The following is a 12,683-nucleotide window of genomic DNA, read 5'->3' as shown; positions in this document are numbered from 1 at the left end:
AAAATCCTTGTGTTTCACTCAAACAATGCAGATTTATACATCAGACTCTTGAACACTTTTGGAATAAAACAGGGAAAATTGATGCTGTTGATAACATTTTGGCATCTTTCAGGTTTCATCTACCCTCTCCTAATCAAGAATCAGTCCTTCCTGAGTGCAACATATGTGTGTGTGCACATGTTATAAATAAGATCTATAATATAAATATATGTATTTTTTACTGATCAGTTAAAACAACCACATCAAACTGAGACATGGTTTTTTGTTTTTTTAAAAATTTTTGGGGGGTATTGTTGATTTACAATGTTGTGTTAGAGACATGTTTTTTGTTTGTTTGTTTGTTTGTTTTGCGGTACGCGGGCCTCTCACTGTTGTGGCCCCTTCTGCTGTGGAGCACAGGCTCCGGACGCACAGGCTCAGCGGCCATGGCCCACGGGCCCAGCCGCTCCACGGCATGCAGGATCCTCCCGGACCAGGGCACGAACCCGTGTCCCCTGCATCAGCAGGCGGACTCTCAACCACTGCGCCACCAGGGAAGCCCGAGACATGGTTTTTTAAGTTAATTTTTAATATGCTTCCAGAACATTGTTAAGAAAAAAATGCAGACTTTATTTTATTTATTTATTTATTTATATTTTTTTAAATTGTCTTTTAAAAATGCACTGTGCGTAGCTTTTGCCATTTCCAGTTCAGAATGGAAGTTTTAGAATCGTTTAACATGTCCTTGGCCATTTTGTGGTGTAAACTGGGCCTTGAATTTTCAGAGAACAAAATTCTCACACTGAACACACTTGTAGAAATGCAGATTGTTTTTGAAATGTCTCCACTGCAGAAATCTTCCTTGAACTTTTTACTAAAAAATGTAAATATACTGTAGCGACTGAAAATCTCAGCCTACCCTAATGGTACCTTTATATAATGCTTAAAATATGTATTCATTATTTTATTGTTTTAAACATACTATCAAATTTATTTAGTCACTGAATAAAAGTTTACAGAATTACTGAAAGTTAGGAAATTTCATAACATAAGAGGTAAAAGCAATTGGTAGTTTTTGCTTTTTCATATGCTAGAATCAATAAAATAAGAAAATTATTAACTGTTTCAAAGAATGGGCCACTCAGGTAGAGTATAAATCCATGAAACTCTGAACACAAAGAATTTATCTTGTACCATATATAGACGGTACAAGTATCTGATTTTCATTAAGCCCTTGTCTTAACAACCTTCAATAATGGGCGGATTTGTTGTCTTTTGGTAATAATAAAAATTTGTTTAGTAAAGTCATTATTTGAATATAAGTTGATGTCTCTTGTTGTGAACTTTGTGATTTTAATTTTTTCTAAATGAATTCAATATCGATGGCATCTAACCCAGCAAGAAGGATTCTGACTCGGGCGTTGGGAGTGATAATGGAGACAAGCGATTATCTGCTACAGAGGTAAATTCGTGATCAGATTATTTTCCTTTTGTGCTTCTAGATATATCTACCTGCATTCGCTGTACTCCTTTCGGATAAAAGGCAGTTGCATGAGAACATGTGATAATGCTTGTGAAAGTTATTTGAAATCCTCTGTTATGTAAATATTAACTGTTGTTAGCTTTTTCTGAATCTTTAATGTTTTGTAAATGTCTCAAGAAGAGAGTCCCTATCTCCTTCCCCTCCTACCACACCCCTCACATTATCTGGAATATTCTTGCATGCTTAATAAATATTATGAAATGACTAAGTGGTGTGCAAGAACCCGGAAGGCATTTTTATAAATATGTTTGTTTTTAAGTGACAGAGTAACTTAGGAAAAAGTTGTTATATGCCTGCATAAATGTTAAGGAATCAAATGTACATTGCATTTTTTTAACATCTTTATTGGATTATAATTGCTTTACAATGGTGTGTTAGTTTCTGCTGTATCACAAAGTGAATCAGCTATACGTATACTTATATCCCCATATCCCCTCCCTCTTGCATTTCCCTCCCACCCTCCGTATCCCACCTCTCTAGGTGGACACAAAGCACAGAGCTGATCTCCCTGTGCTATGCGGCTGCTTCCCACTATAAATGTACATTGCATTTTACCCACAGGAAATGCATTTTTGAGTAGCCATAATTTTTATATCAATATTTGTTTTCCTGAAATTCTTAGATTGTGTTGTTTTCAGATAATTGGATAAAAGTTTGGTTATTTGTGAGCTAAGAGGCCTCCCACACTGGAGCTTTGTAAAGTGGTTATATATAGCTCAATTAGAACATTTGTTATCTTATTTATATTAGGTTCCGCAAAATCTTTCAGTAATAAACCATTAAATGGGGTTTATTGACCGGCAGAGCTAGGAGGGATAGCTGGAGTAGGGGATGTATGTATTATCAGGCCTTCCTTTTTTTTTTTTTTTTTTTTTTTTTTTGTGGTATGCGGGCCTCTCACTGTTGTGGCCTCTCCCGTTGCGGAGCACAGGCTCCGGACGCGCAGGCTCAGCAGCCATGGCTCACGGGCCCAGCCGCTCCACGGCATATGGGATCCTCCCAGACCGGGGCACGAACCCGCATCCCCTGCATCGGCAGGCGGACTCTCAACCACTGCGCCACCAGGGAGGCCCAGGCCTTCCTTTTTTGAGGGAACTTACTGAGTTTTTGTGGTTATTGAGTTTTGAAACATTGTAATACTCTTTGAAGATGTACTTAATAGGTCAATTACCCTGTCTAAGAAATCCACATTTTTACTATATATAAGTCCAGGAAAACTGCCTTTTCCCTGTTCTCTTAAGGCCTTTGAGGTTTAATATGTAGCTAAGATATTGGAATTTATTTTCCACAAAACGCTTCATAAAGCACTAGGATACCTTAAAATCTTTCTAATACAGAATATTTCAAAAGGAAGAAGAGTAGTAGGCAGAAAAAGGCGGCCAGTATCAATAAAATAAAATTACCCTCATGAACCTCCATGAATAGTTTACTATGATTCCGTGGGGGAGAAAATACTCAACACATTGCTTTATAAGTTGTATTTAATTCTACTCCCTTAACTTTATTAAAACTCGTTAAGTCCCCTGAAATAGCCCTTTGTTTCAGAAATTACTCACCCGAGCTTATTTTCTGTTAAATTAAAACAGACTCTGCTTTATCCTTTATCTGTCTTCTAAGGATAATTAAGTTCATTAATAAAACATTACACAAAGAACTTCATTATCCTTTTGTTCTCACTTAGTATAAGTAGGATGCTAATATTCTAAAAGGAGTTTATTTTCTTCCTTTTAACTAGATGCATATCTTGGAATTTTGCTAATAAGTTTTTAAGATGGGAGGAGGGTGGAAGGAGGGACTACAGAAAGGATTATGTGCAACAGAATGAAGTGTATACATTTTCCCTTTGGCTTTTTTTTTGTGTGTGTCTTGCATTGTGGCCTCCTTACCTCAGAACACCTCCTAGAAATGTTTTCTTTACAAGGATAAGGGTTCTGGATTATTCTATGTAGCTTTCTATTTTCACTTTATTTGGCAAATATTTTATTATCTGTGGTCAGTCAGTCTTGCTTCCTACTTCCATCTCACTGTGGGGTTCAGAAATCACACCTCATTCCTTTCTTTGGCTGTTGCCATTGTTTGATTTAGCATTTGTCACTCTGATTGATTTAGCATTTGTCACTCAGATAAACAAGCAAAAAAAATGTGAGGCTCAGTGAATAGCTGTGTAATGAATGAAATGTACATTTGTTTTCTGCCGGTTTCTGAACAATCTGTGCACGTGTCCAAAAGTAAATGAACACTGTACTGTGAAAAATTATAGCCTCAGGAGTTTAGAAGCAAGCCACAGAAACGTGCTCTGTGGAGGTTCCTGATCCCTGTGATTTGAAAAGCTTTTCATGAAACAGTGACGCTAAAACGGAGACATAGGAAAATAAATGAGGCTTCATATTTCATTTGTGACAGAATCATAGGTTATCTGAATAAACTTCATCAGTTAGTGTGGGAAACAAGACCCCCAGGGAGAACTAACTCTGATTACTAAATCGAAGTATTATTCTGAAAACTGCACAGAACCCCTGTTCCTTTTAAGTACTATATATTATACATTTAAAGCAGCTTCCTCAGCCTAAACAGGAAAATAAACTGAAGCTTGATGTTGCGTGTAAGATGCACCGTAAATAAATGAGATGTTGTCCCAGAGGCTGACTGCCTGCTTTCTGTGACTGGCCACATGAAACCTTAATATAGTTTTGGTAAATTTGTGTTGTCAGATCTCAGAGCACCATTACTATTGAAGTGATCGATTGGACTTAGGGCTGGTATGGTAGTGTATTTCCAGTTATTTCTCTGTTCTCTCAGGTGTTACCCAGTCCTTCTCAGTGCCCTGACTGTGGCTCTTAGGTTCGAAAATATCATCAGGTACCTGAAAAAATTTCAGCTCAAAACATATGTACAGAGAAGTACGTGAGTGTTAGCTTGATGAATTTTGACAAAGTGAACACACTCATTACCAGCTCTCAGTTAGAGAAACAGAACTTTAGCAGCCACCCAGAAAGCCCCCATGATGCGCCCACGCCCCTAACCTAAGAGCAGCCGCTATCCTGACTTCCAACACCATGGATTAGTTTTGCCCATTTTTGAACTTATAGAAATGGCATTGTCCTTTGGTGTCTTTTACTCAATATTATGTTTGTGAGAATCACAGTATTTTTTTTTAATCACATAGCATTTTCTTAATCTATATTGATAACACTTCTCGCTTGAATGAGGCAGTGTCCTGTTTCTTTTCAGCCCTCTGATGAAGACACCGTTAGCCTCAATGTGCCCATGTCAAATATCATGGAAGAAGAACAGATCAAGGAGGACTCCTGCCATCGCCTTAGTCCAGTTAAAGGTCTGAGAATCAAGGATGGGGAGAAAGAGCTTGTGTTTGTTTGTTTGTTTGTTTTCTTTTTTCCACACTTTTATTTATTTACTTTTCAGTAAGTTTAAATCCTTGAAGGGTACAGCGTCACACGGATTCTGTGTCCAATGGCCTTAGCAGGAAGGTTGCTTCGGAATTTGGCACGAACCATGCCACCGTTTCCATGAGCACGAGTTATCTTTCCCCAGATTACTCTGGTTTTGTTAGGTTTTCCACCAGGAGTTACTGTGTTGTTCTTTGCTTCGTACACGTAAGCACAGCTCTTGCCTAGATAGAATTCAGTTTCATCTCGAGCATATACACCTTCAATTTTCAGGAGAGCTGTGTGCTCTGTCTGGTTCCATAGACCCCGCTTATAGGCAGCAAAAATGGCCTTGGACCACAGGCTTCCAGACATATTTGTCATTTTAGAAGTCCTGTTCCCAGCAGGCCTCCACAGGGTCCAAGATGGCTGAAAAAGCAAAGAGCTTGTTTTTAAGTTTCAAATGCTATGTTTAAAATATGCAGAAACATGGCAACAGTAATAGTTAATGTTTATTGAGCATTTCATATGCCCCAGGCACTGTGCTAATCTGTGAAGGTCATGTCGTTTAAAATTCAAAACTCTGAGTTGGATACTCTAATCATCTCCATTCTATAGGTGAGTCTCAGTTTAAGTAACTTGCCAGTGGTCACGTAGCTAGTAATAGTGGAGCTCTTCTCATTCTGAAGATTTATTTAAGATTCTTTAAATCCATTATTGGAAAAAATATTGATATGTAGATATACTATTTAAGACAACTCTAGCTATTGTAACACATAAAATTCCCAAATTTCATTGACTTAACACAATCCAAAGTAAGTCCAAAGGGGAGTTAGTGATTCCCAGGCAACTCTCCTCCACGCAGTGCTTCAAGAACCCAAGCTCCTTTTATCTGGTGACTCTACCATGTTTAAGTTATATTAATTTGTATTTCCAAGTCCATCTGTTTCAAGCTAAAGGGGAAAGAGCATGGAGGTTCACTCCGGGAATGGGAACAAAGGGTCCAGCTCCCAGTTAGAGAAACAGAACTTTACCAGCCATGCAGAAAGCATGGGCTGGGCCTTTCACAGGCCCAGGGGTCTCATCTAACTACATGCAAGGGTGGGAAATGCAGTTGGGATGTGTGCCCAGGAATCTGCTTGACTTTGACCAAGTCAGTTGACCTTAATTCTCTCACCTGTAAATGAGATGATTAGATGAGGTGATTTGTAATGCTTTGTGTAGCTCTAAAAGTCTGTGATTCTTTGATGATCACCAGATGATCACTAAACACTCTACGTCTTGCCTACTTTAAAATCCTAGTAATACACTTCATATCTCGGTAAGTAGCCCTCATTCGATTACATTATGACAGTAATTTGACTGCTTCTGTTTATTCAGTGACGTTTAAGTAAATTGTAAAATGTAATGTTTACATTTGCGGCAGAGACTGTTTGATGACGTGTGGATAGTATAGAACTAGATTAATATGCAGATTATCTCCCTCATAGTTTGACTTGCTCGCCCTAGTGACAGGAGAACTGTTTAAACCAACTCACACTCTAGTGTTTGCTTTCACTTATTATGCTCAGGTTTTTAAGGTTAGCATTTGTTTATCTGAGATGATGATTGGAACCATCCATTGTCCCCAAACATAACTGTATACATTATGCAAAAATATGACTGCCACTTTATTAATTTAGATAAGCTTTGTAACAGTATATGCAGTATAAGAGGTAGTGTTTTAGGCACATATTTTAAAATAAAAGAATTACATCATTTGTCACCAGTTTTTCTCCCCTGTGTTCTAGAAGTGGGTATTTTTTGCTGGCTAGGAGTCCTTGAAGGTGGTGTGGTCCTACTTGCTTCTTTCCCAGTGTCCAGATCAGAGAGAAGAGATCTGCTTTTCCTCCTTTCACCTCTCCTGCACCATCCAGAACACAGACCTGTTGGATGCGCTCTGACTGTGCTTTCCCCTCCATGTGGTCCTCATCACAGTCACTTCTTTTGTTGTTATGATTTTGGGTCCTTATTTTAGTCCTTTCCCACACTCTTTCTTGCAGCTGTTCATGAATTTTTTTTTTAAAGTAAATTTATTTGTTTTTGGCTGCGTTGGGTCTTCATTGCCACACGCAGGCTTTTCTCTAGTTGCGGCGAGCAGGGGCGACTCTTCGTTGTGGTGTGCGGGCTTCTCATTGCGGTGGCTTCTCTTGTTGTGGAGCATGGCTCTAGGCACGCAGGCTTCAGTAGTTGTGGCACGCGGGCTCAGTAGTTGTGGCTCACGGGCTCTAGAGCACAGGCTCAGTAGTTGTGGCGCATGGGCTTAGTTGCTCCGCGACATGTGGAATCTTCCCGGACCAGGGCTTGAACCCGTGTCCCCTGCATTAGCAGGCGGATTCTTAACCACTGCACCACCAGGGAAGTCCCATTCACTGATTTTTTAAATCCCCAAAATGTTTAGTATTTTACCTGCCATTTAGTAGTTGTTCGGTAACTACTGAATTTTGAGTTTGAAATACTTACTTGTCACACGTTGCTGAGAGCACAAAAAGCCCTCTTTTAATACTTTCTATTCTCTGTTCCTTAAAAAAAATTAGAGGAAATTTCATTTCTTTCATAAGGAACTAAGCCATATAGGGGCCTTGACTTTTAAGTTCATTTGATTTGCGGTTTTCCATTTCTTTTACTTTTCTTCCTCTTCTTCCTCCTTTTTTCACCTTTTCCTCACATCCTTTCGGAAAGAGAAAACTTGGGTCATTCATATACCTCCAGAAGAGGTCAGGGAGAAGATTGAAATACTAGGTGATGTATTTTACAGTCATCTATGTTTTGCTCATCTGTTTATGAAATCATGCTTTCTATCTTTCTCTATGTTTTCCTAATAGGGGAATTTCATCAGGAATTTCAACCAGCGCCTTCCCTTGTGAGTGACAATGAGAACTCAAGAGAAGAAAGAGACCAATTTTCCCATGGAACAGACGTTCTCCATTCGGAATTTATAAACTATATTAAGGCAAGTGGAGGATAATAATTTTTTAACTTATTTACTCTTGTTTGGTGTCTTAGAATTTATGTTCAAGGTTACCAATCCATCACCTTAAATGTCATCTTACTACCACCTTCCTTGGGCCTTTATAACATCTTCTCAAAGTCCAACGTGTTTATTTGCCGGTAATAGGAGCGTGTCCCTTTCATCCATACCTCTCTGTTTGTCTGTGTATATGGATGATTTTCTTTTGTATTCAGAAATTACTCAGCTCTCTGGTAATCAATGCATTGTATAAGTTATCAGAATTACCATGACCATCCAGTAAAAAAGCTAAAACAAAGTTTCACATGCTTTTCAACATATTCTAGGTACGTAAGTTTTTCTTGGGAGTATATTCATAGTAAAAGAAGAAAACTGGAGACTTTTAAAATCTGGAAATGAATGTCTTCCCTTTTTAGAAGGGTCACTCTGAGGACACATTCATAAACAGGTATAGTGGCGCTGAGGTGTTGAAATGTTAGATGAAGTCACTAAATTGTCAGGCAAACCTTCATCACAGGAGTGGCAGAAACGAGAGAAAAACAAGCCCTTTATAAACCTGGTAGTTAAGGTTCCACTCTGTGACACAATTAGGTGCCTTGGTATGTTTCTGCCAGTCCTTTTGGTTCAGGTCGTGGCACCCAAGGATCACGAAGATAATCCTTTCGGTGAAATTCGGGTTCCTTGTGGCTTGTGAGAGACAGTGGTCTCTGAGTTACTGTGTTAAAGTCGGGCCCGGGGTCTCTAGGTGCTGGTTCTTATTACCTGAGGATGGTGTTAGGATGGCTAGTCTCTGTCTCAGCTAACGTCTCTGGGCATCACCTTCAAGGGAACTGGGAGGCAAAACAGCTGAATCATACACTGTAGGAGACTCTGGTGTACTCAAGACAAAAATAATGAACCTCTCATACGACATACATCTGTAGAAAACCTCATTCTTTATTCTGTATATTTAATCCATCATAAATCCATCAGTTCTTGTTTCAAAATATCTCACACCCACTGCCTCCTCTCTGTCCTGCACCTCCACTGACATGACTTCAGTGGAGCCTTATCATTGCTTATTCTTAGGACGGCAGGAGTCCCTCCTACACCAGCTGAGCATCCAGCATTGCGCCCCTGCTGCTGCCAGTCATTTTCCGAAAGTAAAAACCTCATCCTATGACTCTCCAGCCAGTGGTTCTCACAAGGCTCTCCCAGATTTGATGCCTGTCTATCAGCTCTGAGACCAGTCCGTCAGCAAAACATGGAAAATTGGGCTTTTGTCTTTGTTTTATGAAGAGTTTATCTTAAGTTGAGGGTCTAAAGTAAAGATGGAAGCCTTGAAGGAAAGCAATTAAAGGGATTAGTAAAATAAAACATGTTTCAAAAAAGCAAATTCTTCTAGATTTAGAGATTTCAGGATGCACAGGGCTCCATGGGAATGGCTGTTCTACAGCAGAGTCCTGTGGGTAGAATCTAGGGGAGCAAATGGGGTGTAGAAATCGACAGCAAATGTTTCCTGAGTGTCTACTCCTACAAGAGGCTTCTGTTGGCAGGTGGAGAAGAAGGCTAATAATAAAATAAAACATAAATCTACAATTCAAAGTTGTGCGCTGCAATTCAGGCCCATTTTACCCTTGACTTGCATCACTTTTAAAGTCTGTGAGAGTGTGTTTGACTGCCAGCCGGTGTGCTGAACTACTCAGTCCCCGACCATCAAGAGTTCTGTGTTTTATATAATCCTGTTTTCTCTCCACTGAGTAAGCATCTTGTGCTTTTGTAACTACGGTTGACCCTTATTCAGAGCAGTTCTATTTGATAGTTTCCTCAAACACTGAATTATCCAATGCTGAACTGTTGCTCCCATGGGAAATACAGGGTTAGGTTCCTACGAGCCTCTGGTCACACATTTTTGTCAACTGGTCAGTACATAACCTGGTTTTATGTGTATTTCTGTTTAATATGTACTGTTAGTGCATTAACACTGAACTTGGCGGCCAGCAGCCCCGTAACTCATGCAGGAAGGAAGCTTACCTAACGCAGGTGTTTTCTCTGTAAGGTACAGTACATATCATAGCCTTCTTGTGCTTAGGAAAAGACAACACTTCAGTACTATGCTGGGAGGCATTTTAAACAGCAAAATCACCAACGAAAGGCACAAAAGTGTGAAAATGTGGTACTAAATAGGCTCTGAAAAGGACACTTTTGTACAGTCTGAGAGCTGAAACAAGAAAGCAGGTCGCTCGCTACCTTGTTCAGCCTCAACTGGGAAGTGCATTCTGGGATTGTGAACTCCAGTTTTTCACCAAGCTCTGCGTGTGTCTGCAAAAGCACCACGAGTATTGGTTTCGGGGTGACACATAGATTTTAGTAAGGAGGCAGATTCATAAATACGGAATCCATGAATAATGTGTATCAACTGTGTCACCGTCTAACTTAGCAAAAGAAACCCAGTATACCTCTATTTTACCTACTGAAAAAAAGTATATTTTCTACTATTGGCTACTTTTTATTATGAAACTGAAAATTAGAAGGAAATACCCATGGCTCCTATAGTTGAAACCCAACAGGAAGAGATAAGAACATGTTTTCTTGGTTGTTTCTCGTAGTATATTTTCACCCATGAATTTCACTAGCATTTGGGTAGAGGCACAGTAATTTATATATTGGTTTTATTATGCAGCACAGTAATTTATATATTGATTTTATTATGCACTAAAAGTATAATCTATATAAAGTATAATCTATATAGAAAAAGTCTGAGTGCTTTTCAAGCCAGAGGTTGACATCATGCAGCTAGATACCTCCTCAGAAAAAGACTTATTTTCTGTGACACATCTGGAGAATTGGTTGGGCCTGCGTTAGTTAATGAAGTGTCAGAACTTTGACACAGAAAACAGTCCTTTTGTCTGTTATTCCTTCCTTGCTAGGGGAATGTTTGCCCATTCAGGGATGGCTTCCGTTTTAGCTGTCAGCTGAGTTAAAGCAGCATTTCTCTGTGTCAGAGATCAAAATGGAAAGATGACTCGCATGGAAGTTCCAACAGTGGGACACGCCTTTCTAGATACTCCCACCACAGTGTTTCTTTGGGATATTAAGAGGGGGGTGCATTTCAGTGAAATCTGCACGTTGTACATGTGAAAACTATTAGATGCAATCTGAGGCATTTTTCTGTCGTTAATACTTCCTTTTTTGTTAACAGTGTGCATGTGCACGGGTCCGCATGCACGCACACACACACACACACACACACACACACTGCTCCTCTCACCAACATCAGAATGCACATTCTCATGTGACTGGCAAGCCCAGCTGAGGAATCTGTCAACATCAGGAGGTGCTAAGAGGGCAATAATGAATGGAGTTAAGCTTTGCATTTCTGGCTCTTTTCTAAGTTAACAGGTATTGTAGTCCTCGGCCAGGTTTTCTTTTCTTCTTTTTTAAAATTTTATTTTATTTTTAATTGTGGCAAAATACATACGACATAAAACTTACCATCTTAGCCATTTTTTAAGTGTACAGTTCCATGGTAAGTACATTCACATTGTTGTGTACTCCATCTCCAAAACTCTTTCATCTTGTAAAACTGACACTCTTTCCCCGTTAAACCATAACTTCCCAATCCCCTCCCCCATCTCCTCTGGCAACTACCATTCTTCTTTCTGTCTTTATGAAGTTGACTGTTCCAGGAACCTCATGTAAGTGGCATCATACAGTATTTTTCTTCTTGTGACTCACTTATTTCACTTAGCATAATGTCCTCAGGGTTCATCTATGTTGTAACATGTGTTAGAATTTCTGTCCTTTTTAAGGCTGAATGATACTCCATTGTATGTCTAGACCACATTTTCTCCATTCATCCATTCATGGACACTTGGGTTGTTTCCACCTTTTGGCTGTCGTGAATATGGATGAGGGCAGGTTTAGATTGTTGACTGTTACAGCCAGCGGCTCTCAGAAGACCCATGTTCTGTCCACAGGAAAGGACCGAGGCCTGTGAAGAACTGTTACGGATAGAAGAGGACGCGCACTGGCCATCCGAGGGGATGTGAGTGCCGAAGGCTGGTGATGAGCCACCACCCTGTAACGTTCATGTGTCAAGCAGAATGGCAGCCTTGTCCTGATAGAATTTTGGTCCACTTTTCTTTGAGCCAGCTGATACCTGACTCAACGATATTGCTCAGAAGTTGCAAGTTTTCCTCTGTCTGATGCTTACTGTCCTAGTATTGGGGCCATACTGTGCCAGGTCATGCCTGTTCCTTGGCCTTGAGTTTTATCTGATTTGAGGCTGTGGGTAGAATGTGATTCAGGAAATTAGATAGAATTTCTAGACTAGAGATTCTAGCTGACTTTCCTTTCTCTGAACGAACCGACAACTGGACCTAAAGTGATACGTGGTCCTGTTCCCACTTCTTTCCCCAGAGTCTTCAAGTTCAAGATCTGAGAAAACCATAGACCTCAATGTCTTGGTCTTAAGTCTAATAGTTGTAATAGCTAACAATTATTAAATACCGCGTGCCAGGCACTGTCCTAAATACTTCACAGGTAGTAACTCATTTTCTCTTTACAACAATCCTATAAGTCCTATTGTTATCCCTCACTTCACTGATGACAAAACTGAGGCACAGGGAGATTGATTATCTTGCCCCAGGGTTACAGAGGGCTGGGATCTCGTACCAGATGGACAGCGCTTCTACTCTATCGCATATGAAGATTTACACAGGAGGGCATGAGTGATCCATCTAACAGACAGTAAACCACTTTACTGGTTTACCACTCAGGGGGA

General features: G+C 39.8%; 2 protein-coding genes across 3 annotated transcripts in view; one reads left to right on the top strand and one right to left on the bottom strand.

The window, feature by feature from the left end:
* The window catches only part of LRCH1 (leucine rich repeats and calponin homology domain containing 1), a 194,525-nt gene that overhangs the window by 134,327 nt on the left and 47,515 nt on the right, over positions 1-12,683 (top strand). For both annotated transcript variants that reach the window (XM_082602166.1, XM_082602167.1), the window contains exons 7-10: positions 1,378-1,441; positions 4,754-4,856; positions 7,773-7,900; positions 11,878-11,945. In XM_082602166.1, coding sequence (XP_082458292.1) covers positions 1,378-1,441; positions 4,754-4,856; positions 7,773-7,900; positions 11,878-11,945 — 363 coding nt within the window. The remainder of the gene's footprint in view (positions 1-1,377; positions 1,442-4,753; positions 4,857-7,772; positions 7,901-11,877; positions 11,946-12,683) is intronic.
* On the bottom strand, positions 4,881-5,311 carry LOC309792503 (large ribosomal subunit protein eL33-like). The gene has a single exon (XM_082602171.1). The coding sequence runs from the start codon at positions 5,290-5,292 to the stop codon at positions 4,951-4,953; it is 342 nt and encodes a 113-aa protein (XP_082458297.1). The 5' UTR covers positions 5,293-5,311; the 3' UTR covers positions 4,881-4,950.

This window comes from Mesoplodon mirus, assembly GCF_964341445.2.
Source record: "Mesoplodon mirus genome assembly, chromosome: 17".
NCBI lineage: Eukaryota > Metazoa > Chordata > Mammalia > Artiodactyla > Ziphiidae > Mesoplodon > Mesoplodon mirus.
Note: the sequence above shows the minus strand (reverse complement) of the source record. Positions and strands in the feature narration are given on the sequence as shown.

Bases quoted from the DNA above. Each gene is read 5' to 3' on its own strand.
- LOC309792503 (XM_082602171.1), bottom strand. From the start codon at position 5,292: ATGACAAATATGTCTGGAAGCCTGTGGTCCAAGGCCATTTTTGCTGCC.